At 40.4% G+C, this 27,618-nt stretch overlaps 1 protein-coding gene across 2 annotated transcripts in view; it reads left to right on the top strand.

The window, feature by feature from the left end:
- Positions 1–27,618, top strand: part of LOC134357421 (zinc finger protein GLIS3-like) — a 503,684-nt gene that overhangs the window by 159,783 nt on the left and 316,283 nt on the right. For both annotated transcript variants that reach the window (XM_063068994.1, XM_063068995.1), the window contains one exon: positions 2,490–3,525. In XM_063068994.1, coding sequence (XP_062925064.1) covers positions 2,490–3,525 — 1,036 coding nt within the window. The remainder of the gene's footprint in view (positions 1–2,489; positions 3,526–27,618) is intronic.

Below are 27,618 nucleotides of genomic sequence, written 5' to 3'. Positions count from 1 at the left end.
GGGGAGGGTGTTGCTACCGCCAAGTCTAACTTACGCGCGTCTTGGCTGAGATTTTGAAACATTTGTTTTGTATCTAAACAGTCTATCGAGGAAGAATAAAGAACTATCTGCACAGACACAGGCACAGGTGATAATCATAAACACAAGAGTTTCAGCAGATGCAGGAAATCCAGAGCATTCCTCCAGCATCTTGTGTGTGTGTTACTCAGGTGATAATCAAAGGCAAGGTGTAGTTTTTGCACTCTGCAGCTTCTGTGTAATGCACAAACAATATAAAAAATAACATAATTATATCTGTCAGAAGTACACAAGTTTGAATATTTTAAAGTTCTGAAACTACTTGCAAGCTCAGGACATTAAACTATTAAAATCAAACAGGCTTACATTTTCTAGACTGGTAAATTGAACATTGTACTGTGTCATCATTTCATTCTATAGTCAGAATGTGTCCTTTTACATACCAAACTTCAATAAATCAGAGATGATTGCAATCAGCAACTTTATCCTCGGATTAAAAGGCACAATTTAAAAATACATTTTTCTTTCAATCAAATGTAGTATGAAGTTAAATTTTTCATACTATTCTGCAGCCTCTCCTTTCCTTGTGAAGAAAATTGTTGGCAAAGTAGCGGTATGATTACACCTGATATTACCCCAAGCAGGGTGGCACGGTGGCGAAATGGTTAGCACAACACTTTACAGTAGAGGTGACCCGGGTTTTCAATTCCCACAGCTGCCTGTAAGGAGTTTGTACGTTCTCCCCATGACCACATGGGTTTCCTCCGGGTGCTCTGGTTTCTTCCCACAGTCCAAAGATGTACCAGCTGGTAGGTCAATTCGTCATTGTAAATTGTCCCATGATTAGGCTAGGATTAAAATTGTGGGACTGCTGGGCAGCACGGCTCAAAGGGCCAGAAGGGCTGTTCCATGCTGTATCTCAATAAATAAATAAATATTCCAACTAGTTATTATAAAATTATTTCAAACATAAACTGAACTTTTATTTATCTACAAATGTATCCCTGTCTAAATCTCTAATAATCCAGTACTCTATTTTTGAACTTTTATTGCTCTACAAATTTTATCCCTGTCTAAATCTCTTTAATAGGGTAATACTTCAGTATTCTATCTCTGAAATTCAACCACACGCTGGCACAACTGACTGCAAATAAATTTCTAACATGAGTGTCCAGTTTTACTGCCTCGGCCTGTTTCTATAATGTTCTACAAAAAAAGTCATTTAAATTACATCTTTGGAAGCTGATCTCAACATTCACCGAAACATGTGGACAGTATATCACTTGGAAGAGCAAAGTCAATGTTCTCTGAATTTGGTCTCAAGCATCGTTTAATGCAACCTTAGGAATCTGATAAATTAGAGATATAGTTAGAGTTAGAAACTATGAATAGGATGAAGACATTTATGACAAATAGCTGTTTTGTACATCTTTTATTCTTACAGAGACAGATAGACAGAAAGCAATAATATGTCTATATATGCTAATTCAATCCCCCTCTGCAACTGATTTGCCTCAAAGTTGTCACCTCATGTTGCTTCTCTCTCAATTCTTAAATTTAGTTAAGAGTTAAACAGTTGGCTCCCCAGTTCTCAGAGCTGTCAAATGGCTGCTGCTCAGTCCCTCCCAGCATAGCACCATATTGTTATTAGGTGCTTTTCCAGCAATGAGTTGCACTTTTTATTGAATTGACCAATGCAGGGAAACGTCTAACTCTATATGCTAAAGTATGCATTGCTACAGTAACATTTGGAGCTCTGGAGTATAACTGAAAAGTACCATATCAGTGTGATCAGATGCTTATAGAATATGTGTTGGAAACCTAATTCACATAGCATCTGTCCACTAAACTCTTTCTCATTTTCCCAATGCAGAAAACTTTAGGCAAATAAGTTTTGTATAATGTAAGCCTTTAAAATATACTCCTTTTATTTAAAAAAACTTTTTGATGGAAAATGTACATTTTTGAAAATGGCTCCAATGTGCAAGACTATCTGTGGATTTGTACCCTACCAAGTCTCACCAACAGGGACTTGATATTTTTCATTATATTTAAAAAAAATTAAACTTTTGAGTTATTTTACACATTTCTAAAAATATACTTATAAAATTTTAGATGGTGAGATACTCTCTGTTTTCAGAATGGGTAAATCTTGCTGTTTTATCATCTGTCCCAGTCCCCGTACAAATCTGGAACATGACACACAATACAATGGTTGAACTCCTTTTGTTCACTTCAGAGAAACTGAACCAGCTTTACTTTAAGAAACTTGATCTTTCAGGCTACAGCAATTATGCAACTTTCCACCAAAAAGGAAATCGTATAATTAGGTTAGATTAGGCAACTCCAGAGCATCCATTGTCATTGAAGCAGAATATACAAGTGACAACTGATATTTGGTCACCTGTGGAAAAGAATTGTGACAAATTGGGTTTTATTTTCATTGTCCATTTCTTTTTTTTTATTTTTAGATCGATTACTTCAGGTGGATCAGTAGACTCAAATGCAGTAAGTCTTATAGAAAGCCAGTCAACCTTGAATGTGAAGCAAGAGTGGCCACATGGTTACCCAATCCTTCCATCACTCCCATCAAACCAAGGTTCCCAGAATGGCAGTGAGCTAGGGGATGTGCTGAGTATACCACCTGGAACTGCCATGTCAAGTAACAGCACCTCAAACTCTTTACCTTCTTATTTGTTCGGGAATGAAAATAGCTCACGCAATTCTGCCCGATCTAATTCTGCTCGATCAAGAAAAAGAGGACTTTCCACCTCGCCCTTTTCAGATGGAGTTGGAATCGATGTCATCATTCGTACATCTCCAACATCATTAGTAGCATATATCAATGGGTCCAGAGGCTCCCCAGCTAATGTTTCTCCTCAGCCTGAGGTATGTGGGCATTTTCTGGGGGTGAGAGGTAGTTGCATCCCTCAAGCCTACAATGCAACCGGTAAAGAACGAAATCTCTTTACTTTTGCTGATCTAGAGGCCAGCAATGGTGTGTACCAAAGAATGCAGCAGCTGGAGCACTCTCCATTGCACCCCATGGTGATGAACAACATGGTTGTTCAGCAGGGTATTTCGGTGATTGGTAATCAGCAATATGATGCATTTAAAAATGAGCAACTGGATGAATTCTCCTCTGGGATGGAGATCCCTGCACTGCCCCAAGGTCCTCCACCGCCATATCATGCTCACCGGCACGTTATGACCCACTTGCATTCACATGGGCAACCATCTCTACAAGGGACCCAGCTGGATGAGGATGGTGAGCCATCAAGAATTAACGGGAAGCACTGCTGCCGATGGATAGACTGCAATGCAATATATGATGAGCAGGAGGAGCTTGTACGACACATTGAAAAGGCACATATAGACCAGCGTAAAGGAGAAGACTTTACTTGCTTCTGGGCTGGCTGCCCACGTAGATACAAGCCATTTAATGCTCGCTATAAGCTGTTAATCCACATGAGGGTGCATTCAGGAGAAAAGCCAAACAAGTGTACGGTAGGTGGGAAAACAGAGTTTTGAATACTTCTTTTTTTTCTGCAAGTCAACTGTTTAGGGTTGGTTTCCATTTTGATACTGAACAAAGTGTCTTCCAAATTACAATATTATGCATTGTTTCATTTGCAAACTACAGAATTTCACAGTTCTAGAAAATTACTAGATATCTCGAAGATAATATAACAATAGTCACCACTCTTTTTATTTCACCAAGGTTTAATCTCCTTCTTTCCCAACAGATTTCTTTTGTGTAGCATGTTACAATTATGATGCCAAACCTGAATGTTCAGTTCTATTATCTCTGCTAATGGTACATGAAATCATACGGTAGCCTAGCTACTAAATACAGCAAACACTTCTTGTAAATTAAACATATAAGGGGCACAACATTATTGAACTTTTGAAGGCTAAGAAGGACAATAACATGACATGAATATTGCATGGTACTGTAGAGTAATTGGATCTGAATTTCAATTCCCTCACATTATTGAATCCCATATTTTAGCCTTATCTTGATAAAGAGGCAGTAATCTGAAACCAGGCATTTGCACACAGGGATGGAAGGTGGTAGGTGAAAAGCTAGAATAATGATCTACAGAATAATTTTATGTCATTGAAAATAACAGAACTATAAAGGATTTGTTCAAATGAGTTTTTCTTAGCTACATATCTTAAGAGGGGAGTCTATGAAAAGTACTGTTTTCACATTGAGTGTGATCTGCAAAATTAATCCTGGCAAAGGAAAACACTGATAAAGAGAATATTGAATATTACTTATCAGTTTCCTGGAGTCCCAGGCAAGTGTTTTTTTCCACAATACCTCTGAAACAATATATGCATGATATGATAATATTTTTATAGTTGATGCATTGCATTGTTTATCCTACCGTTTTATCATTCGTAAAAAAGTGAGTCAAAAGATTTTGTTTTATGCTTCATCTGTAAGTGGATAAGAGCGATTTGAATTCACTAAAAATGAAAAAAGTAACTTTGATGAATCAGTTCAGATATTGAAAGGAAGAATCCTAGCAAGAGGATGGAGCTCTAGAAGTAAACAATAGTACAGAAGAGCTGAAATCCATTGTGTAATTGTGAGCAACACACACACACACACAAAATGCTAGAGGAACTCAGCAGGCCAGGCAGCATCTATGGAAAAGAGTAAACAGTCAATGCTTCGGGCTGAGACCTTTCATCAGTACTGGAGAAAAAAGATGAACAGTCAGAGTAAGAAGGTGGGGAGAGGGGAGGAAGAAATACAAGGTAGTAGGTGTTAGGTGAATGGGTGAAGGGTGAAGTAAAGAGCTGGGAAGTCAATTGGTGAAAGAGATAAAGGGCTGGAGAAGGGGGAATCCAATAGGAGAGCATAAAAGGCCATGGGAGAAAGAGAAGAGGGAGGAGCACCAGAGGGAGGTGATGGGCAGATAAGGAGATAAGGTGAGAGTGGGAAATGGGAATGGGGAATGGTGAGGGAGAAGGGGGGCATTAATAGAAGTTCGAGAATTGGATGTTTATACCATTGGGTGGAAGATGCCATGGACTGACATGTCGGAATGGGAATGGGAAGTGGAATTAAAATGGGTGGCCACTGGGAGATCCTGCTTTTTCTGGCGGATAGAGCGTAGGTGCTCAGCGAAGCTGTCTCTCAATCTACATTGGGTCTTACTTCCCATTCCCATTCCAACATGTCAGTCTATGGCCTTCTCTACTGCTACGATGAGGCCACACTCAGGTTGGAGGAGCAACACCTTATAATCTGTCTGTGTAGCCTCTAACCTGATGGCATGAACATAACTTCCTCCAACCTCCGATAATGGCTTCTGCCCTCTCCCTCACCATTCCCCATTCCTGTTCCCCTCTCTCACCTTATCTCCTTACCTGTCCATCACCTCCCTCTGGTGCTCCTCCCCCTTCCATTTCTTGCTTGGCCTTCTGTCCTCTCCTATCAGATTTCCCCTTCTCCAGCCCTTTTTCTCTTTCACTGATTGACTTCCCAGCTCTTTACCTATCACCTATTATCTTGTATTTCTTCCTCCCCTCCCCTTACCTTCTTACTCCAACTTCTCATTTTTTCTTCTCCAGCTCTGATGAAGGGTCTCAACCCGAAACGTGGACTGTTTGCTCTTTTCCATCGATGTTGCCTGGCCTGCTGAGTTCCTCCAGCATCTTGTGTGTGTTGCTTGGATTTCCAGCATCTGCAAATTTTCTTTTGCCTGTGTAATTGTGAGAACATTATTAAAGTAAGGTTTGGGGTGGAGGAATCCTTCACCAGTGTATATAATAAACAACAAAATCTCAGAAGTAATAATTGAGAAATTGCTACATATTTCTTGCAATTTCTAGGTTTTTCCAGTTTTGGAATATTCAGTGGATGGATAATGAGAAAACATAAATGAGGTGGTCAAACCTGAGAGTTTGGAAGAAGTTTTCACACTTGGCCATTGGTATTTTAACAGCTCTGTAATTTGTATTCCATTTCTTGCAGATCAAGTTAGTAACTAAAGAGGTAAAGTGTTGGTTGCAACTACAAATTTATGACAGGGGCTCAATAAACACAAAAGTGATTTGTGAGAGTTTCAGTAGGATTAATATCTTTTGCCAGTTTTTACAGTGCTTTCTTCATAAAATGTGATCAGCAGATTATGAAGATTACACTTGAACATGTATATCGCAACTTCAGATTAAATTACCAGTAGATCGCCACATCCAGGTTTAAATGCCTTTTATATTGATTTTACAGTCTTCAGAAGATGTAGTGGATCACTTTATTGTGTATTGCTTGAGGAATGTTGAGTATGTAGTCAGTTTACCACCCATGTAATTTTTATTTCCCTTTGATTAGCAAAGGATGAAAAATGCAGATGCCACAAATATTTTCTGAATTATCAATTGTTACCTATGCAAAATATTTATTTGAAATTATTCCAGCACAGCAATGAAGAAGTTGCTTTGAAAACTTATATTGCCAGAAGTGGGATCTGTGCATGTGTTCTGAATATATTGGTCAGGAAAGCAGCTTGTATCCTCTGACATTAGACATTTGAGGCTTAGTGTGGTGTAATCATCTGCTTTTGTTACCCTGATCAAATCACACAGACAGGCCACATATAGTATTACCTCAAAACCACCCTGCTTCTTTAGTGGAACATTTTTCAACATGACTGAAGATGAAAGGAATTATGAACACTACCAGGAAGAAACAATTGATCACCCAAAAGTTGTTTAATGATTCTCAGTTATAGCTTCACTCAAACAAACAAGTTTAAGAATTCATCATTGGTCCAATTCATCGTCAAATTTAAGAACACAAGGTCAGGAGAGAGCTGAGAGTAACTGCCATTGACAACTTTCAGCTGAGTCTGCTAGCAAATATTTTTGGAAAGAAATGTTCCATTGCCTGGTATCATATTTGGACAAAGATGGCTAATGATGGTTGTATGAGAGTAAGCATTATTAACCTTACTGAATAGTTGCAGAAATTCTCATGGGCATTTGAAATACACAGTACGTTGGGCAGTATCTTGAAATGAGAAGAAAAGCTAACATTTCAGGTCAATTATATTTCATCAAGATGAGTTCTTCCATCAGCTTGAAAATGTTAACTCTCTTTCTATTTCCATAGTTGCTGTCTGGCCTGCTGAGTGTTTCTAACATTTTTTGATTTATTTCATGAATGACACTCCCTCCCTTTTTCATGAAGTTTTCAAATCATTCAGAATCAGAATCAAGTTTATTATCACTGAAATAGATCATGAAATTTAAAGTAGTGCAAAAAGAGAGGAAAAATGTGAGGTAGAGTTCATGGGTTCACTGTCTATTAAGCAATTTAATGGCAGAGGGGAAGATGCTGGTTCTAAAACATTGAGTGGGTATTTTCAGGCTCTTGCACCTCCATTCTGATGGTTTCAATGAAAAGAGGGCATGTGCTGGCTGGTGGGGTCCTTAATGATGGCTGCTGCCTTTGTTGAAGCATCATATTTTGAAGATGTCCTTGATGGTAGGGAGGCTAGTGCCCATGATGGAGATGGCTGAGTTTACAATCCCTGCAGATTTTACCAGTCTTTTGTATTGATTCCTCCATACCAGACAGTGATGCAACCAGCCAGAAGTCTCTCATTGTAGAAATTTGCTCAAACTCCTAATGAAGTATAGCCGCTGATGTTCCCTCATAATTGCTTTAATATGTTGGGCCTAGGATAGATCTTTTCAGATGTCGACACCCAAGAATTTGAAACTGCTCATCCTCTCCATTGCTGACTCATCAATGAGGACTGGTGTGTGTTCTTTTGACTTCCTCTTCCTGAAGTCCACAATCAATTATTTGGTCTTACTGACATTGAGTGCAGGGTTGTTGTTGCAACACCACTCAACCGGCTGATCTATCTCACTCCTGTATGCCTCCTCATCACCATTTCAGATTCTGACTACAACAATTGTGTCGTCAGCGGTTTTATAGATGGCATTGGCTCTGTGCCTAGCCACACAGACATGGGCCTCGCAGCAGGCCAAGCTGGCATCTTTGAGGTGCGCTAGTGTTAATTGTCAGTGAGGAGGAGATGTTATTTCCAATCGACACTGACTGTGGTCTCCCGATAAGGAAATCAGGGATGTGAAATCAGGGATGGTTCCATTTGCAGTTTATCAGAGAGTAATTTTCTTCAGATAGCTATACATAAGACTTGAACTCTTTGGGTAAGAGTTCGGCACGGACTAGAAGGACCGAGATGGCCTGTTTCCGTGCTGTAATTATTATATGGTTATATGGTTATATAACTGTGCAAGTGTTTGCATTTTAAAAAGGTGCCAGGAAACAGCTATCTTTAAGTGACAATTAAAACAGTTCCCTTCATATTAATTTTATTGTTATTAAGTATCTCACTTTCAACTTTCTGGATACTGTTTTTGGATTGGTAGATTAGTAGTTGTGCATTCGGCATGTCATACATACCTCATGCCACATCGGAACCAGCTCACAACCTACAAAATGAAATAAGATAGTCTACTCTCCCCTGCATTAAAGCTCATGAATCTTCACATATTCTAGAATACAAAGGTTGTCTGGAACGCATCTCAATTTCTATCCAAAACATTAAATCTCTCCAGCACTGGTATGGCACAGCTGCAGTGGGTCCTCTAAAATCCTTGCAATTCATCAAGAACTTTAGTTAACAGCTCCCAATTCAATAGGCCTGTCCAACCTTAATGTGCATCACAACTCCATCACATTGCTGTCACACAATACCTAGGTTTGGCTAAGTATTAATTCATTATTACTGAGCCATAAATCCTGATCTCCTTGTCAAACTATGCTGTGATTTATTTTTACCTTACTGACTATAATAGTTTCAGGAAGCAATGGATGAGCTAAAAATTACTCTCTGACTCATGAAGCTTATGCTTAAACAATGTATGTGAAGATTCATAAACTGTTTCACCTAACAACCAAAAACACTGTTGTTACTTTGGGACCATATTTGAAGGATTTCAAAAAACTTTGTTTTATGGGCAAAGGTTGTACACCCTCAAGTTTTGTTTCTTTCTGCATCATAACTGTCACATGAATAGATTCTTTAATCTTATTTCTCTTAGTTGGACATAGAACCTAGATTTCTGATGTCCAAAGACAACATTATATCCACTTTGCCACCCAATCACCATTTGGTTTGTTGTAACTGGCATAAAAACGAAATAACACTAAAATTCTAAGAAATAGTTTGTCATATTTTAGTTCTTTTGTTATCCCTAATATATCAGGCTCTGGTAACATATCATAGCCAGAAGTAACATTTGTTCATGATTTGAATCAGAACTGAATTCCTCTAAGTACATTTTACCAGTCATAAGAAGCACATTTGGTAAATCTGAATGCAATTTAATGTTTATCCATATGGATAGAATTATATCTCTGCTTTTTTTAATATTGTGTTACTCTCTTCATTGAAATATGAGGCTTTTGTAAGTAGCTATCCACTATGCTAACCAATAAAATGCAGTTCCAGAAAATGGCATTTCACAGTCTGAATTCAATTTACATTGCCAATAAGATTTCACAAGGTGGATCAGGACAACATGAAGTCTCTTGCCAGAATGAAACCTTTTCAGCTTGCTCTTCCAGGAAAAAAAAACCCTAAAAATCCTAAAAACCTCAGAAAGTACTGTATTTGAATCAAATGCTGAGACAAAATGAGGTTTCCTTTGATTAAATTGATGGCATGCAGTGCTATTATTTTAAATGCACATGATGAATTGTAACATCTCTACTACTGGAAACTGAAAACAAAAAACATGCTGTTTTATAACATCTGGGGAAGTTTAGCCATGTCTGTGAAGAAATATTTCTGAGCTATTGGCATATATCCCATGAGGCATCTGATATATCAAACTCCTAACAAGTATGATAGAGGTATGATTTTCAGAAATTTTTGAATGACATTTGCTGGAAGGATGGGGAAGTGAAAAGGGGAAACAGAGGAGAGAAATCCTCTCCAGATGTCCTACTGGCAGCAGTCATTAAGAATACCTGCCAGAAACTATTTTACTTCTGAAGCACAATTTAGGAACTGTCGTTCAGTAATTTTAATTTAGTTTCCCATGAGTTAGCATGTGATCTGGCGTACCTGAGCAACTGGCCTCCTTTTATACTATTCTTTCTGCTCAAAATCAGAAACAGGTTTTGCATATTTTAGAAAAAGGAGATTCCTTATGTTGGAAAAACATTAATTGTATCAGAATCAATAAATAGATTTCAAAGCGACATTGGTTGGCAGTGGGGGCGGGGGGACTCATCGTGACTGCTAGTATATAAAGACGTTCTGTCACGTCAGCAACCTATTCTACACAACAGTGACCATTCTTTTATTCGTTCCAGTGAGGTTGGATCTCTAACGGTGTGTTAATCAGGCAGCCAAAGCAATTCTGTGTTTTTCTGAATAACTGCTTGAGATGACTCTCTATCCCCAGTTGTTCCTCAACTCTCACAAATTTGCTGTAGAGAGCATCGGCTAGAGCGAGACTTCGTTTCCGGAGGCACACGTATTTATCAAGATACTTCCTGAGGAAGCAGAGGTGCTGGTGTGCTTTCTAGGCCATGGCAGCCATGTGATCAGACCAGGATAGACTATTGGTGCTGTTCATTCCGAGGAACACTACGCTCAAACTCAGCATCATTGATGTAAACAGGTACTTGTGCAACGCTCCCCACTACTTCCTGTAATAATCCTAATAGAGTACTACATTCATACAGCTCCTTTGAATTGTTAACATATCAGATAAAAGTCTGATTCAAGATCATCAATCAAACCTGACAAATAAAAAAAAACAATCTGTTTGAAGAACTCAGCAGGTTGAACAGCATCTGTGGGAGGATGAGTTCTTCCAGCAGATAGTTTATTGCTCCAGATTCCAACATCTACGGTCTTTTGTATCTTCAACAAAATCTGATAAAACAGTACAGAAAGTTAGACATATCATGAGCAGACTGGTAAATGATTTAAAGATAAATCAAATTTTACACTGATAACTCAAAAGAGAGAATTTAGTGAGGTGTTTATCAGTTCACAGGAATACTTTGTTATTCTCATGACAATGTAAACCACCAGTTAATCCATTTTCTTTCTTCAATAAGTCTTTGATTATGCATAAATCTAATTACCAATACACTTTTTTTATGTTGCTGGATGTCTTTGCCTTACTTTTATAGGTATATCTTATGATCAATAACATAAAAACAAGTTTTAGTTAAAATATTCAAGTTAGTGTGGGAATTTAAGCTAGAGTTAAAATGTTTTAAAGTAATTTATGCACTAAAGAGCTGAACTTTAATATGGCAGGTAACTTGGATTTGGTTTAAGGGGCAGGAGAGAATTTAAAATCCATAAAGTTGTCAACATGTTAAGAAATGGCACTGACCTGCTAAACTCTGTATTTGACTCCAACACATTATGCTAACTGCCTGCAACCCCTTGGGAGAAGCTGTTTTTGATTTTCATATGCTGATTGCCTAGTTATAGCAATTGTGATACATAGCTTTTACTTTATCCAACAGTTTAACCTTTAGCCAAAGGTTCCCTGAGCTTCCTGAAACTAACGAAACCAAAGTGATGGGGCTGAAGTCTCCTCAGCCAAAGATGTCAACACTCCATAGCCATAGAACGTAGGACATAGAATAATACAGCACAGTAACAGACCCATCGGCCCACAATGTCGTGCTGAACCAAATAAATTCATAGTCAAATGGCCAAATAAGCCTATTTGCTTCTGTCTACATAATGTCCACACCCTTCCTTTTCTTCACATTCATGTGCCTATCTGAACATCTCTCAAAAGTTTTTAATGTTTCTGCCTCTATCACCACCCCAGGCAATGCATTCCAAGCACCCACCACTCTCTGTATAAAAACTTTCCCCCGCGCATCTCCTTTGAAATTGACCCCTCTCAATTTAACTCTGGTATTAGATATTTAAACCCTGGGATAAAAGATACTGTCTGTCTCCTCTATCTATGCCTCTCATAATCTTATAAACTTTCATCAGATCTCCCCTCAGCCTCAGCCGCTCCAGAAAAAGCAAGCCAAGGTTGTCCAACCTCTTGTTATAGCACTTGCCCGCTAATCCAGGTAGCTTCCTGGTAAATGTCTTCTGCACCCTCTCCAAATCCTCAACATCCTACCTGTAATGGGGTGACCAGAACTCAAGATGCAGCCTATCTAAAGTTCTATAAAACTGCAACATAACTCAGTGCCTCGACTAATAAAGGCGAACATGCCATATGCCGTCTTTCAGCGAGCTACTTTTAGGCATTCCTCAACTTGGACCTCAAGATCCCTTTGCTTATCAACACTATTAAGGGTCTTGCACTGTTTCTTTGCACTGTATCTTTAAATTTAACCAACCAAGGTGCAATACTTCATATCTGGCTGGGTTAAATTCCATCTGCCATTTATCTGCCCATATCTGCAACTGATCTATATCCCGCTGTATTCTTTGCCAGTCATCTATGCTCTCCATAACACTACCAATCTTCGTACCATCTGCAAACTTATTAACCCACCCATCTACATTTATATCAGGGATTCTCAACCTGGGGTTCATGGACCCCTTGCTTAATGGTATTGGTCCATACATCAAAAAGGTTGGGAATCCTTCATTTACATACATCACAAACAGCAGAGTTCCCAGTGCACCGATCTGTATATATTCATATATACTATCTATATCCATAGTTGCCATCTCACCTGCAAGAGAGAAGAGTTTATACACAATGCTTTTGCTGGAAGGATATTTTATATAATAAGTTAAGGTACTTTTTGTACTGTAATAGTTTGACCTTCATCTGAGAATCATTACACTGGTGCTGCCTTGTATTGACCCTCAGATGAGGAAAATAACTACCAGAAAAAGCCAAACCTTCTGTCATAGCCCATTGGTATGGAGCTGCTACTGCACAGGGTAAAGGTGGTCGGCAGAAAAATTTATCAACTTGAAGATATTATAGGTGCAGAGGTTTATGAGTAAAGGTTAAGATTCCTGTATTTTAAGATGCTTAAGTTGTCATCAAAGAAAGCATCAATTTGTTGTCTCCTAGAAGACCTGGTTATGAAACAATGACAGAAAAATTGGAAGGTATCAACAGCTATAGAAAGAGAAACCAGTCAACGCTAGGGCACAGGAGCCCATCCTTAAGTTAAATTAAGTTAACCTAAATTATACATAACTTACATGACAAAAAACCATAATGATATTAGTGTAGGATGAGAGAGAGAAAGAAAAAATATAGTCTGAGGTAGTAAGTGCTAGAGTTTTTTAGTATGGTTCAAGAACCTGATGGCAGTGGGGAATTGAATTGAATTGACTTTATTACTAACATCCTTCATATACATAAGGAGTAAATATCTTTATGTTACATCTCTGACTAAATGTGCAATGTGCAATTATAGTAATTTATAATAAATATTATGTACAACAGGATAGTTAATATAACATAGAAATGCAGTTGCATCAGCATAAATTAAGCAGTCTGATGGCCTGTGAAAGAAGCTGTGCTGGAGCCTGTTGGTCCTGGTTTTTATGCTGTGGTACCGTTTCCTGGATGGTAGCTGCTGGAGCAGTTTGTGGTTGAGGTGACTTGGGTCTCCAATGATCCTTCAGGCCTGTTTTACACACCTGTCTTTGTAAATGTCCTGAATAGTGGGAACTTCACATCTGCAGATGTGCTGGGCTGCCTGCACCACTCTCTGCAGAGTCCTGCGATAGAGGGAAGTACAGTTCCCATACCAGGCAGTGATGCAGCCAGTCAGGCTGCTCTCAGTCATGCTCCTAGCAAAAGTTCTTAGAATTAGGAGCAATTGCTGAACCTTTGGGTGTAGATCTTCATGCTCCTGTGTCTCCTGTAACATCAAGAAGAGGGCATGTCCTGGATGGTAGGGATCCTTAATGGTTCATGTTATTAAAACATTTAAAAAGAGTGTTCAGACATTATAAGACATTCTGAAATGTTTAAAAACAATAAAACTATTCACACAATCAAACTGCAAAATGTAAGTTATAAAAATTAGAAAAAGAAATCCATAAAACTTTTAAAACTCACAAACCTTTAGAATTCTAAGAATCTATAAAAATCAGAAATTTCTAGTACTTGCCCAAGTCCTTCACAACTTGTTCTACTTTATTGGTCAGTGAAAAAGATGACCAAATATCAGGACTAACAGGATATAAAGAATCAGGATGATTCATTCTCCACCATTAATGCTGAGAAATTGCCTCAAATTTACACTTCTTTGCTGGCTATACGGAGTCAGAATGCATTCAGAGATATCTTTTTCTACAGGGGACAAGTGCACCAATTATGACAGTGGCTTTGATTTAACTATCTCACCAAGATCTCTAATTCTCACATTCTATTGACCATGAATGCCAAAAACAACTCAAAAAATAATGAAACTTAATCGATCCAATACAGTAAACCATTAAATTCATTTTGGCTTCACTGGACCTGTTCTTGCTGGATGTTCCCATTCAGGGGCATTCAGGAGCACAGATGGGAAATCTCTGATGAAGAGCTGACACCTAGTTCAGGACTTCTGTGATCAGGCAAGTGGGAGGGAGGTCCTGTACTTGCTAACACTTCTGTGGAGAAATGCCTGTAATTACACAAAACACAGTTAGAGCATTGTGAACTGTTTTCTCACAGCTTTCTACAGCATCTCAAAGAAGGTGGCACTGAAAAGGCCTGAACTTTGAAAAAATTGGAAACTATCTTGGTGTGTTACCAACTCAAAGTTCTTCAGGTCACTTATTTGGAATCTCCAATAAAACCATGCCTTGAAAATGTATGATTATGAAGACACGTAGTCCTCTTTATTGTCATTTAGTAATGCATGCATTAAGAAATGATACATTATTTCCCCCGGTGTGATATCACAAAACACAGGACAAACCAAGACTGAAAAAACTGACAAAACCACATAATTATAGCATATAGTTACAAACAGTGTAACAATACCATAACTTGATGAAGAAGTCCATGAGCATAGTAAAGTTCAAAGTTTCTCAAATGTCCCACATCTCACACAGACGGGAGAAGGAAGAAAAACTCTCCCTGCCATGCCGACCACAATCCAACTCTGAGTCATCCGAAAACTTCGAGCTCTGATCAGCTCTCCGACACCGAGTACTGAGCGCCATCTCTGTCCAAATGATTCGACCTCCTCCTCGGTCGCCAAAAGCAGGCAAGGCCGGGGATTTTGAGGCCTACCCTCCGAAAGATTCACGACCACACAGTAACGACAGCAGCGAACGGGCGTTTCAGAAATTTCTCCAGAAGTTCCTTTGTGCTTTCACGTCCATTCTCCATCAAATCAGTATTGTCCATGGCCCCTATTTAACAGATGCAACATCATTTTTCACCGGAGGGCTGCGCACACGCAGGCGCGTCGCCATCTTCTCCTCCCGCCTCAAACTTTCAGTCACCAATTTGCACACAGAAAGTTACAATGAGGTAGCAGAGTTAAAAAAAAAACACTACACACCGAAGTCTCTTGCTTTTATGTTTCATCAAACCAGTAGAACTATCTGCCTCCAATGCATTAAAATTAAATTTGGAGCCATAGACTCAGAAGCAGTAGCTAATATTCCACCTTCAAGATTGTTTAATATCATTTCCAATACACAAGAGTAAAGGAGAATGAAATAATTGTTACTCCGGATCTAATACAGCACAAACTGACTCAATATGATAAAGAAGACAATAATAAAAAAAACCGCAATAAATATACAGTAAATATATAAGATATCTTATATACATAGATTGATTTTATGTCCATAAAGTGACGCTAGGCACAGGAGTGTCTATACATAAGGTGATTTTGAGAGGGTAAGTTATTGGGTGGAGGTATTGATCAGCCTTACTTCTTGGGGACAGTAACTGTTTTTTTGAGTCTGGTGGCCCTGGCATGAATGCTACATGGCATCCTCCCTGATTGGGAGGGACAAATAGTCCATGAACAGGGTGGGATCCTTCATGATGTTACTGGCCCTTTTCCAGTACCTTTCTGTACATATATCCTTGACGGCAAGTAGGCTGATGCCGGTAATGAGCTTCCCTATCCACTGCAGTGCAGTTTCCGTACCATACAGTGATGCAGCATATTAAGATGCTCCCCACTGCACATCTGTAGAAGGTCGCAAGTACAGATGTGCATAGTCCAGCACTCTTTAGCATCCTCAAAGTAAAGTCATTAGTTAGTTTTACTGACTGTGCAGAATGTGTTGTGGAACCATGAGGGGTTGTGTGGGACGTGCACTCCCAGGAGTTTGAAACTGCTCACCGTTTCCACTGCTGTGCCACCAATGTAAAGAGGCGTATGAGTTCTCCTGAAGTCAATAACCATCTCCTTCATCTTGTTAACATTAGGGGAGAGTTTATTTGCCTGGCTCCAGACCTTGAGCTCTTCTTCCTTCTCTCAGTAGGCTGTCTCAATGTTGGTGATGAGCCCTACCACTGTTGTGTCATCAGCTAACTTGACAATGTGATCACTTAGGTGTTTGGCCATGCAGTCCTGTGTGAGCAGAGACAGCAGTGGGCTCAGAACCCATCCCTGAAGGGACACTTGTGTTGAAGATGATGGGGAAGGATGTGTGGTTGTGCAATCTGACTCTTTGAAGTCTGTTGGTTAGGAAATCCAACACCCAGTTGCACAGTGGTGTATTTAGACCAAGGAGTAGTAGTCTGTGGGACAATAGTGTTAAAAGCGGAGCTGAAATCCAGAAACAACATTCTGACCTAAGTGTCCTTGTTTACTAGGTGTGTTAGGGGTAGGTGCATGACAGATGCTATGTCATCTGTTGTAGAGTAGTTCTGTTGGTAAGCATATTGGTGAATGTCCAGTGTGGTAGGAATAGAGTTTTTGATATCTGCTATTGCCAGCCTTTCAAGTGACTTCAGGATGATTTTTGTCAGTGCCACTGAGCAGTAGTCGTTTAGCTCTGAAGGTGTAGGTTCTTTGGCACAAGCATGACGGTGGCTGATTTGAAGAAAGTGGGGGCAGCAACTTGGGTGAGTGAAATCATGAAGATGTTTGTGAAGACATTGGTGAGCTGGTGTGCACACTCCCTGAGTACTCGGCCTGGGATGTTATCTGGTCCAGCCACCTTACCATGGTTGGCACTCTGCACAGTCCTTTTCACGTCTGCTGCTGTTACAGACAATGGCTGCTCGCCTGAAAAGGGGGTAGCTTTCATGGCCAGCATTGTGTTGCATGCCTTGAAGTGTGCATAAAATTTGTTTGGAATATCAGGGAGGGAGGTGTCACTGGTATAGTTGACACTGTTTTTCCTTGTGTCGTCAGTAATAAACTTGATGCCCAGCCACATATGCCAGGGATCATCATTATCAAATGTTCCTGAATTTTTTTGTGTGTTGGCGCTCTTTGCCCTTTTGATGTTTCTTAGACGTTTCTTCTAGCTGCTCTGAAAGCTGTTACAGCTCCAGATTTGAAGGCATTATCCCTGGTTTTTAGTAGGAAGCATGCAGTGTATTTAATATTCCAGTAATATTGTAAATACATTGTTCAATTAAGCATTCTTTGTATATTTACATAATTACAGGTTATATGTAAGAAGTACACAATGGCATTTGTCATTACGCCACCATGTTATAGGTGAGTGCCTCAGTAAAAACAAAGGAAAAGAAAAACTAAGGAGGCAAGTATACCAGCTTCTGGGTTTTTCTTTCAATTAATTTATTGAGTTACAAAACATAACTGTGGCAACGAGGAAATCTCAAAATGAACCCAAGACATGTTTTTCTTCAGAAGGGGAGACAGATGTTCGAGTTTAAAAAAAGACCAAAAACAGACGAAACTAACGAGCAATGAGTATGGCCATGGGTTCATAAGCAGGTTCATAATAAAACAATAAATAGAAAAAAAGCAGAAAGATAGACAAGTTTGATTGCACACTGATAATTTGATAAGGTATAGTGAACAAATTGAGCAGTATTTTGAAGCAAATGAAATAGCCGATGAAAAAGGAGTGGCAGTGTTGTAGAGTGCAATGAATAGAAAAGCATACAGTTATTTAGCAGTTTAATTGCTCCATCTAAACCAACCAAAATATATCAACATCATGCAGAAACATTTAGAACTGAAACCATTGCTGACTGCAGAATACTTTAGGAAGGGGAGTATGTGGCTGAATTGAAGAAATTGTCAGTTCAGTGATGGGTTTGAAATCATTTTGTTTGTGGAATCTTACAAGAAACCATTAAAGAACGGCCGGCTCCAAACTAAAACACAACACACATTTAAAAGGGCAGTTGAAATTGCTGTATCCATGGAAACAGCAGCCAGAGTTGCAGTCAGGAATGAAAGTCCAGCATGAACAAAATTGCAATATCTAAACAGAAACTTCCCTGCCCAATCAATTGTGTTACCATTGTGGCAGGGGCTCACATACACCAGACCAAAGCAAGTTCAAAGGCAAAACTTAGAAAATGCAATGAAGTAGGACACATACAAAAAGCATGTTGGACAGACAAAAATAAATAGACTGCATAGGGAAGAAAAGAAGATAAAAAGTGAAGTTGCAGTTTCAAAAAGAGCACTAATCTACATGCTGTTGGTGAAAAATCTGATGATGATGAGTTATGCAGAACTAAGCAGCCTTGAGAGTTACTATGTGAAAAAAAACTGTAGAAAAGCAATATGGCTTACACCTGAAGTGAATGGCAAATTATTTAAAATGGAATTGGACACTGGTTCAGCTGTTTCAGTCATTCCACAAAATAAGTTTGAATGCCATTTCAAAAATGCTGAACTGAAGCCTGCAGATATCCAGCTAAGAACTTATACTGGAGAAAAGATAACTCCTGTGGGAATGGGCTTACATGTGGTAAAACCAGGAGGGCCAGCATTGTGGGACACTGATTGGCCAAGACAAATACAACTTGACTGGAGATCCATCTACCATTTCAATGCCACATGCCCTGCAATAGAGTAAAGTGAAAGCAAATTAAGAAAGGTACTGGATGCTGCCACAGCAATGTTCAAGGATGGCACTGGAAAACGCAAACATATCAAGGGTAAAATAGTGTAAAATGAAAATGCCACACCCAAGTTTTACAAAGCCTGTTCCCTATACCAGTGGCCCCCAACGTCCAGGCCACGAAGCAGGCAGTCATGCAGCAGTAGCTGGGACGCACCCAGCACAACTTTAAGAAAAAAGCCAAAATAAACAAGCTAATTAATTAGGTGCCACCCGGCTCGTAAGTGTCAGCCCAGATCAGAGGCGATTGCCGATTTCATTTGCCCTACGCAATCGGCAATGGAGGCTGAAGGAGTCTTTCCAAGGTCGAGTGGAGCCTGTGGGAAACACCAGTGGTCCCAGTGGCCAAGAGGAATGGTCTGTCAGGATCTGTGATGACTTTCAGGTCACCATCAACTCAGTACCGAAAGTAGATAATACCCTATGCCCAGGATAGAGGACATCTTTGCAGACCTTTCTGGAGGGAAACACTTCAGCAAAGTGGACTTAACTTAGGTTTGCCTACAGATGGAGATGGAAAAAAAGTCCAAAGTGTTTCTCACATTCAAGGGCTTTATCGCTATAATAGGCTTACTTTTTAGTAGCAACTGCTGCACTTTGGCAGAAAGCTATGAACCAGGTGATGCAAGGCTGCCGAGGTACCCAATTATCTGGAAGATGTCGTTATTACCAGTGAAGATTACAAGGAACATCTCCAAGATCTCAAGAAAGTGTTAAAAAGATTAGAAGGTTATGGATTCAGAGCACCACATAGTAAGTGTGAATTCTTTAAACCAAGCATCACTTATTGTGGTCACACTATTGACACACAAGGTTTACACAATTGTGCTGAGAAAATTCAAGCAGTGGTAGATGTTCTAAGTCAAAGAACGTGTCATAGTTATGGATCTATTTTAGGATTTGTCAATTACTATAAAAGGTTCCTGCCAAACCTGGCTACTGTGTTCCACCCATTGAACTCATCACTATAGATAGAGAAGAAATGACAATGGGCAAAGCAGTAAGAGAAGGCTTTGCAAAAGATGAATGAAATGGTGTCAGAGACTACTCACACAATATGATCCACATCATCCAGTGAAGCTTGCCTGCGATGCCTCACCTTATGGTAGAGGTGCAATCATGTAACATGTTATGAGTAATGGAAGTGCCTTTGCATCATGGCCCTTACCACTACAGAGGGAAATTATGCACAGATTGATGGAAGGGCCTTGAGTCTGGTTTGGGGGTGGAAAACTACCATGGAGGAGGCCCCAGATCCTGAGATTGTTTCATAGCCACAAGTTTCTCCTGCTCTCCTTCCAAGTAGAGTAACACCCACCCCCGGTGTGTATATGTGTGTGTATGTAAACATATATATGTATACACACACATACACACACACACACGCACACACACACACACACACACACACACACACACACACATACATACATACATACATTTATATGTGTATATGTGTGTGTGTGTGTGTGTGTGTGTGTGTGTGTGTGTTTGTGTATGTGTGTATACATAGATAGATCTATACTAAGTTGGAATTTATAGTTAAGCAGGAAGGAGTGTAGTGTATTTATTATTTCAGAAGTATTTCAAATATAAAGGGACCAATATTCTGGCGGGGAGATTTGCGAGGGCTACTGAGATGACTTTAAACTAGAATGGTTGCAGGGTGGGAATCAAATTAAAGAGACTAGGAGAGAGGAGGTTAGTTCACAACAAGGGGATGGGAACAAGTGCAGAGAGACAGAGGGGTGTAAAATGAGGGTAGAAGCAAAAAGTAGTAAGGTGAAAAGTAAAAGTGGCAGGCCGGCAAATCCAGGGCAAAAATCAAAAAGGGCTACTTTTCAACATAATTGTGTAAGGGCTAAGAGTGTTGTAAAAGCAAGCCTGAAGGCTTTGCGTGTCAATGCAAGGAGCATTTGTAACAAGTTGGATGAATTAAAAGTGCAGATTGTTATTAATGAATATGATATAGTTGGGATCACAGAGACATGGCTCCAGGGTGACCAAGGATGGGAGGTCAGCATTCAGGGATATTCAATATTCAGGAGGGATAGACATGAAATAAAAGGAGGTGGGGTAGCATTGCTGGTTAGAGAGGATATTAATGAAATCGAAAGGAAGGACATTAGCCAGGAGTATGTGGAATCGGTATGGATAGAGCTGCATAACACTAAGGGGCAGAAAACGCTGGTGGGAGTTGCGTACAGGCCACCTAACAGTAGTAGTAAGGTTGGGATGGCATTAAACAGGAAATTAGAAATGCGTGCAATAAAGGAGCAGCAGTTATAATGAGTGACTTCAATCTACATATAGATTGGCTGAACCAAATTGGTAAGGGTGCTGAGGAAGAGGATTTCTTGGAATGTATGCGGGATAGTTTTTTGAACCAACATGTTCAGGAACCTAGAGAGCAGGATATTCTAGACTGGGTATTGAGCAACGAGGAAGAGTTAATTAGCAATTTTGTTGTGAGAGGCCCCTTGGGTAAGAGTGACTATAATATGGTGGAATTCTTCATTAAGATGGAGAGTGACATAGTTAATTCAGAAACAAAGGTTCTGAACTTAAAGAAGGGTAACTTTGAAGGTATGAGACATGAACTAGCTAAGATAAACTGGCAAATGATACTTAAAGGGTTGATGGTGGATATACAATGGCAAGCATTTAAAGATCGCATGGATGAAATACAACAATTGTTCATCCAGTTTGGCAAAAGAATAAATCAGGGAAGGTAGTGCGCCCGTGGCTGACAAGGGAAATTAGGGATAGTATCAATTCCAAAGAAGAAGCATACAAATTTGCCAGAAAAAGCGGCTCACCTGAGGACTGGGAGAAATTCAGAGTCCAGCAGAGGAGGACAAAGGGCTTAATTAGGAAAGGGAAAAAAGATTATGAGAGAAAACTGGCAGGGAACATAAAAACTGACTTTAAAAGCTTTTATAGGTATGTGAAAAGAAAAAGATTGGTTAAGACAAATGTAGGTCCTCTACAGACAGAAACAGGTGAATTGATTATGGGGAACAAGGACATGGCAGACCAATTGAATAACTACTTTGGTTCTGTCTTCACTAAGGAGGACATAAATAATCTTCCGGAAATAGTAGGGGACAGAAGGTCTAGTGAGATGGAGGAACTGAGGGAAATACATGTTAGTAGGGAAGTGGTGTTAGGTAAATTGAAGGGATTAAAGGCAGATAAATCCCCAGGGCCAGATATTCTGCATCCCAGAGTGCTTAAGGAAGTAGCCCAAGAAATAGTGGATGCATTAGTGATAATTTTTCAAAACTCTTTAGATTCTGGACTAGTTCCTGAGGATTGGAGGGTGGCTAATGTAACCCCACTTTTTAAAAAAGGAGGGAGAGAGAAACCGGGGAATTATAGACCGGTTAGCCTAACATCGGTGGTGGGGAAAATGCTAAAGTCAGTTATCAAGGATGTGATAACAGCACATTTGGAAAGCGGTGAAATTGTCGGACAAAGTCAGCATGGATTTGTGAAAGGAAAATCATGTCTGACGAATCTCATCGAATTTTTTGAGGATGTAACTAGTAGAGTGGATAGAGGAGAACCAGTGGATGTGGTATATTTGGATTTTCAAAAGGCTTTTGACAAGGTCCCACACAGGAGATTAGTGTGCAAACTTAATGCACATGGTATTGGGGGTAAGGAATTGATATGGATAGAGAATTGGTTGGCAGACAGGAAGCAAAGCGTAGGAATAAACGGATATGGGGATCTCCCATCCACTGCTACCAACCTTATAGTTCCCACACCCCTCACTTCCCGTTTCTACCTCCTACCCAAGATCCACAAACCTGCCTGTCCTGGCTGACCTATTGTCTCAGCTTGCTCCTGCCCCACCGAACTCATTTCTGCATACCTCGACACTGTTTTATCACCCCTTGTTCAATCCCTTCTGACCTATGTTCGTGACACTTCTCACACTCTTAAACTTTTCGATGATTTTAAGTTCCCTGGCCCCCACCGCTTTATTTTCACCATGGATGTCCAGTCCTTATATACTTCCATCCCCTATCAGGAAGGTCTCAAAGCTCTACGCTTCTTTTTGGATTCCAGACCTAATCAGTTCCCCTCTACCACCACTCTGCTCCGTCTAGCGGAATTAGTCCTTACTCTTAATAATTTCCCCTTTGGCTCCTCCCACTTCCTCCAAACTAAAGGTGTAGTTATGGGCACCCATATGGGTCCTAGCTATGCCTGCCTTTTTGTTGGCTTTGTGGAACAATCTATGTTCCGTGCCTGTTCTGGTATCTGTCCCCCACTTTTCCTTCGCTACCTCGACGACTGCATTGGCGCTGCTTCCTGCACGCATGCAGAGCTCATTGACTTTATTAACTTTGCCTCTAACTTTCACTCTGCCCTCAAGTTTACCTGGTCCATTTCCGACACCTCCCTCCCCTTTCTAGATCTTTCTGTCTCTGTCTCTGGAGACAGCTTATCCACTGATGTCTACTATAAGCCTACTGACTCTCACAGCTATCTGGACTATTCCTCTTCTCACCCTGTCTCTTGCAAAAACGCCATCCCCTTTTCGCAATTCCTCCGTCTCCGCGGCATCTGCTCTCAGGATGAGGCTTTTCATTCTAGGACGAGGGAGATGTCTTCCTTTTTTAAAGAAAGGGGCTTCCCTTCCTCCACTATCAACTCTGCTCTTAAACGCACTCCCCCATTTCATGTACATCTGCTCTCACTCCATCCTCCTCCCACCCCACTAGGAATAGGGCTCCCCTGCTCCTCACCTACCACCCCACCAGCCTCCGGGTCCAACATATTATTCTCCGTAACTTCCGCCACCTCCAACGGGATCCCACCACTAAGCACATCTTTCCCTCCCCCCCTCTCTCTGCATTCCGCAGGGATCGCTCCCTACACAACTCCCTTGTCCATTCGTCACCCCCATCCCTCCCCACTGATCTCCCTCCTGGCACTTATCCGTGTAAGCGGAACAAGTGCTACACATGCCCTTACACTTCCTCCCTTACCGCCAAACAGTCCTTCCAGGTGAGGCATCACTTCACCTGTGAGTCGACTGGGGTGATATACTGCGTCCGGTGCTCCCGATGTGGCCTTTTATATATTGGCGAGACCCGACGCAGACTGGGAGACTGCTTTGCTGAACATCTACGCTCTGTCCGCCAGAGAAAGCAGGATCTCCCAGTGGCCACACATTTTAATTCCACATCCCATTCCCATTCTGACATGTCTATCCACGGCCTCCTCTACTGTAAAGATGAAGCCACACTCAGGTTGGAGGAACAACACCTTATATTCCGTCTGGGTAGCCTCCAACCTGATGGCATGAACATCGACTTCTCTAACTTCCGCTAAGGCCCCACCTCCCCCTCGTACCCCATCCGTTATTTATCTTTTTCTCCCTCTGTCCCTCTGAATATACCTCTTGCCCATCCTCTGGGTCACCCCCCCCTTGTCTTTCTTCCTGGACCTCCTGTCCCATGATCCTCTCGTATCCCCTTTTGTCTATCACCTGTCCAGCTCTCGGCTCTATCCCTCCCCTTCCTGTCTTCTCCTATCATTTTGGATCTCCCTCTCCCCCTCCAACTTTCAAATCCCTTAATCACTCTTCCTTCAGTTAGTCCTGACGAAGGGTCTCGGCCTGAAACGTCGACTGCACCTCTTCCTACAGATGCTGCTTGGCCTGCTCCGTTCACCAGCAACTTTGATGTATGTCGTAGGAATAAACGGGACCTTTTCAGAATGGCAGGCAGTGACTAGCGGGGTACCGCAAGGCTCAGTGCTGGGACCCCAGTTGTTTACACTATATATTAATGACTTAGATGAGGGAATTAAATGCAGCATCTCCAAGTTTGCGGATGACACGAAGCTGGGTGGCAGTGTTAGCTGTGAGGAGGATGCTAAGAGGATGCAGGGTGACTTGGATAGGTTGGGTGAGTGGGCAAATTCATGGCAGATGCAATTTAATGTGGATAAATGTGAGGTTATCCAAGTTGGTGGCAAAAACAGGAAAACAGATTATTATCTGAATGGTGGCTGATTAGGAAAAGGGGAGGTGCAACGAGACCTGGGTGTCATTATACACCAGTCATTGAAAGTGGGCATGCAGGTACAGCAGGTGGTGAAAACGGTGAATGGGATGCTGGCATTCATAGCAAAAGGATTCGAGTACAGGAACAGGGAGGTACTACTGCAGTTGTACAAGGCCTTGGTGAGACCACACCTGGAGTACTGTGTGCAGTTTTGGTCCCCTAATCTGAAGAAAGACATTCTTGCCATAGAAGGAGTACAAAGAAGGTTCACCAGATTGATTCCTGGGATGGTAGGACTTTCATATGATGAAAGACTGGATCGACTGGGCTTATACTCGTTGGAATTTAGAAGATTGAGGGGGGATCTTATTGAAACGTATAAAATCCTAAAGGGATTGGACAGGCTAGATACAGGAAGATTGTTCCTGATGTTGGGGAAGTCCAGAACGAGGGGTCACAGTTTGAGGATAAGGGGGAAGCCTTTTAGGACCGAGATTAGGAAAAACTTCTTCGCACAGAGAGTGGTGAATCTGTGGAATTCTCTGCAACAGGAAACAGTTGAGGCCAGTTCATTGGCTATATTTAAGAGGGAGTTAGATATGGCCCTTGTGGCTAAAGGGATCGGGGGTATGGAGGGAAGGATGGTACAGGGTTCTGAGTTGGATGATCAGCCATGATCATACTGAATGGTGGTGCAGGCTCGAAGGGCCAAATGGCCTACTCCTGCATCTATTTTCTATGTTTCTATGTTTCTATATTGTTTGATTAAGCATTCTTTGTTTACTTAATTCATTGGGGGTTATATGTAAGAAGCATGTGAATGGCATATGTCATTATTAAAAGGAAGGAAAAGAAAAACTAAGGAGACAGGCATCCTGGCATCTGTATTTTTCTTTCAATTAGCTTCTGTGGTTATAAAATGTAACAGAACACACCTCTGTGATCAGCCAGGGCTTCTGCTTGGGCCAATAGATGACCATTCTTGAGGTACCGACATCATCTACCCATTTCCCTATGAGGCTGGTGACAGATGAGGCATATTCCTTGAGATTTGTGTCTTTTCCATTTGTTGTGGTCTCCTTGAACACCTGCTAGATAGTCCATTGAAAACAGTCCTAAAGCATAGGGATTGCCTCATGGGGCCAAACAGTGATGGTCCTCTTGACTGGTTTCTGCATTTTCTGCAGCAGTTGGTCTGCTGGGATTAACATTATGGAGATGCAGTCAGAGAGGCCAAGATGAGGGCTTGGGATGGCTCTGAAAGTACTGTGTCTGTTTGTATAAACATCATTCTGTCTGTTTGTTCACTAATGGTCATGGTGACATGTTGGTGGAATTTGGGTAAAATCCTGCAGGTTAATGTGATTGAAGTCTCCTGTAATTATGAAAAGACCGTCTGGATGCTTGTTTTGTAGAGAGCTGATGGCACTGTAAAGCTCCTCCCAGTGCATCCTTGGTGTAGACAGTGATGATGAACACAACAGTAAACTCCCTACAATGCAAGTAATATTCACAATATTACTAATAAGGGAATAATATTAGTAATATTTTTGTAAGATCAACATTAAAAATTATATATCCCAAAAAAATGAGATAATCTAAAAGCCATTGAAGATACTTGCTTTGCTTTGAGCCTCTTTGTAAACTCTAGGTGTACAGAAAGAAAAGCCTATATTTATGTTGTGCATTTCACAATATCAGGAAAGGTTCAAATTTTAAAGTATGATCACTTTTTAATATTGAGCATGAGGGGACCTAATACAACTAAGTACAGAAAGTTCTAACAAACTGCTGTGAACAAGCCATAGATTTATTTGCAAATCATTTACATATTTACTTAAATATATCTTAATCACGATTGTCAGAATGATGTCAATTATCATCCATCTGTATATTATGTTCTCAGTTCCACCACTGCCAAGGGGCACGAGTCAACAAAATTATCCATAAAATGAACTGAATATAATTATAATGAATTTATAAAGCAAGAACTAAAAGGCAGTAATTGTTGTTATTATATATATGATATGCTGCAAATTTTTTATATCCCAATTATGCAGTATCATTAATGAAAATTACATCAAAAATCTCAGGGGTGCTAGCATCGAAGGAGTTAAATGATAAAGATAATTTAACCACTAAACATCATTGGATGTAGGTTATTGTTAAACAGCCTACCACAAACCTTATTGTATCAAATTACATTCTTTATGATGTACAGGTATTTCGATTCCAGAGTTGCAACAAAAGCAAGTTCTCCAGGTTGCTGACCTTTGCTCACAGTTGCCATAATATTTTAAGCACTTGGGTTTTAATTGCTTTGCAGGACACCATGGAATTACATCAAATGAGACCGTGAAGTTCTTTTACTCCCCTGATATTTAGAATAATTGTAATCGAAAGACTTAATTTTTGCCAGTTGTTTCAAATACCGCTATCAATATGTACCATCAGTACAGGTGAATACGTGTATTTGATGTGCAGGACATTCCTTGAATTCCCTTTTTCGAATAAATGACCAAAAGAAT

This window comes from Mobula hypostoma, chromosome 16, assembly GCF_963921235.1.
Source record: "Mobula hypostoma chromosome 16, sMobHyp1.1, whole genome shotgun sequence".
In the NCBI taxonomy this organism is placed as follows: domain Eukaryota; kingdom Metazoa; phylum Chordata; class Chondrichthyes; order Myliobatiformes; family Myliobatidae; genus Mobula; species Mobula hypostoma.
The sequence above is the reverse complement of the archived record's forward strand: the minus strand, read 5'-3'. Positions and strand labels throughout refer to the sequence as shown.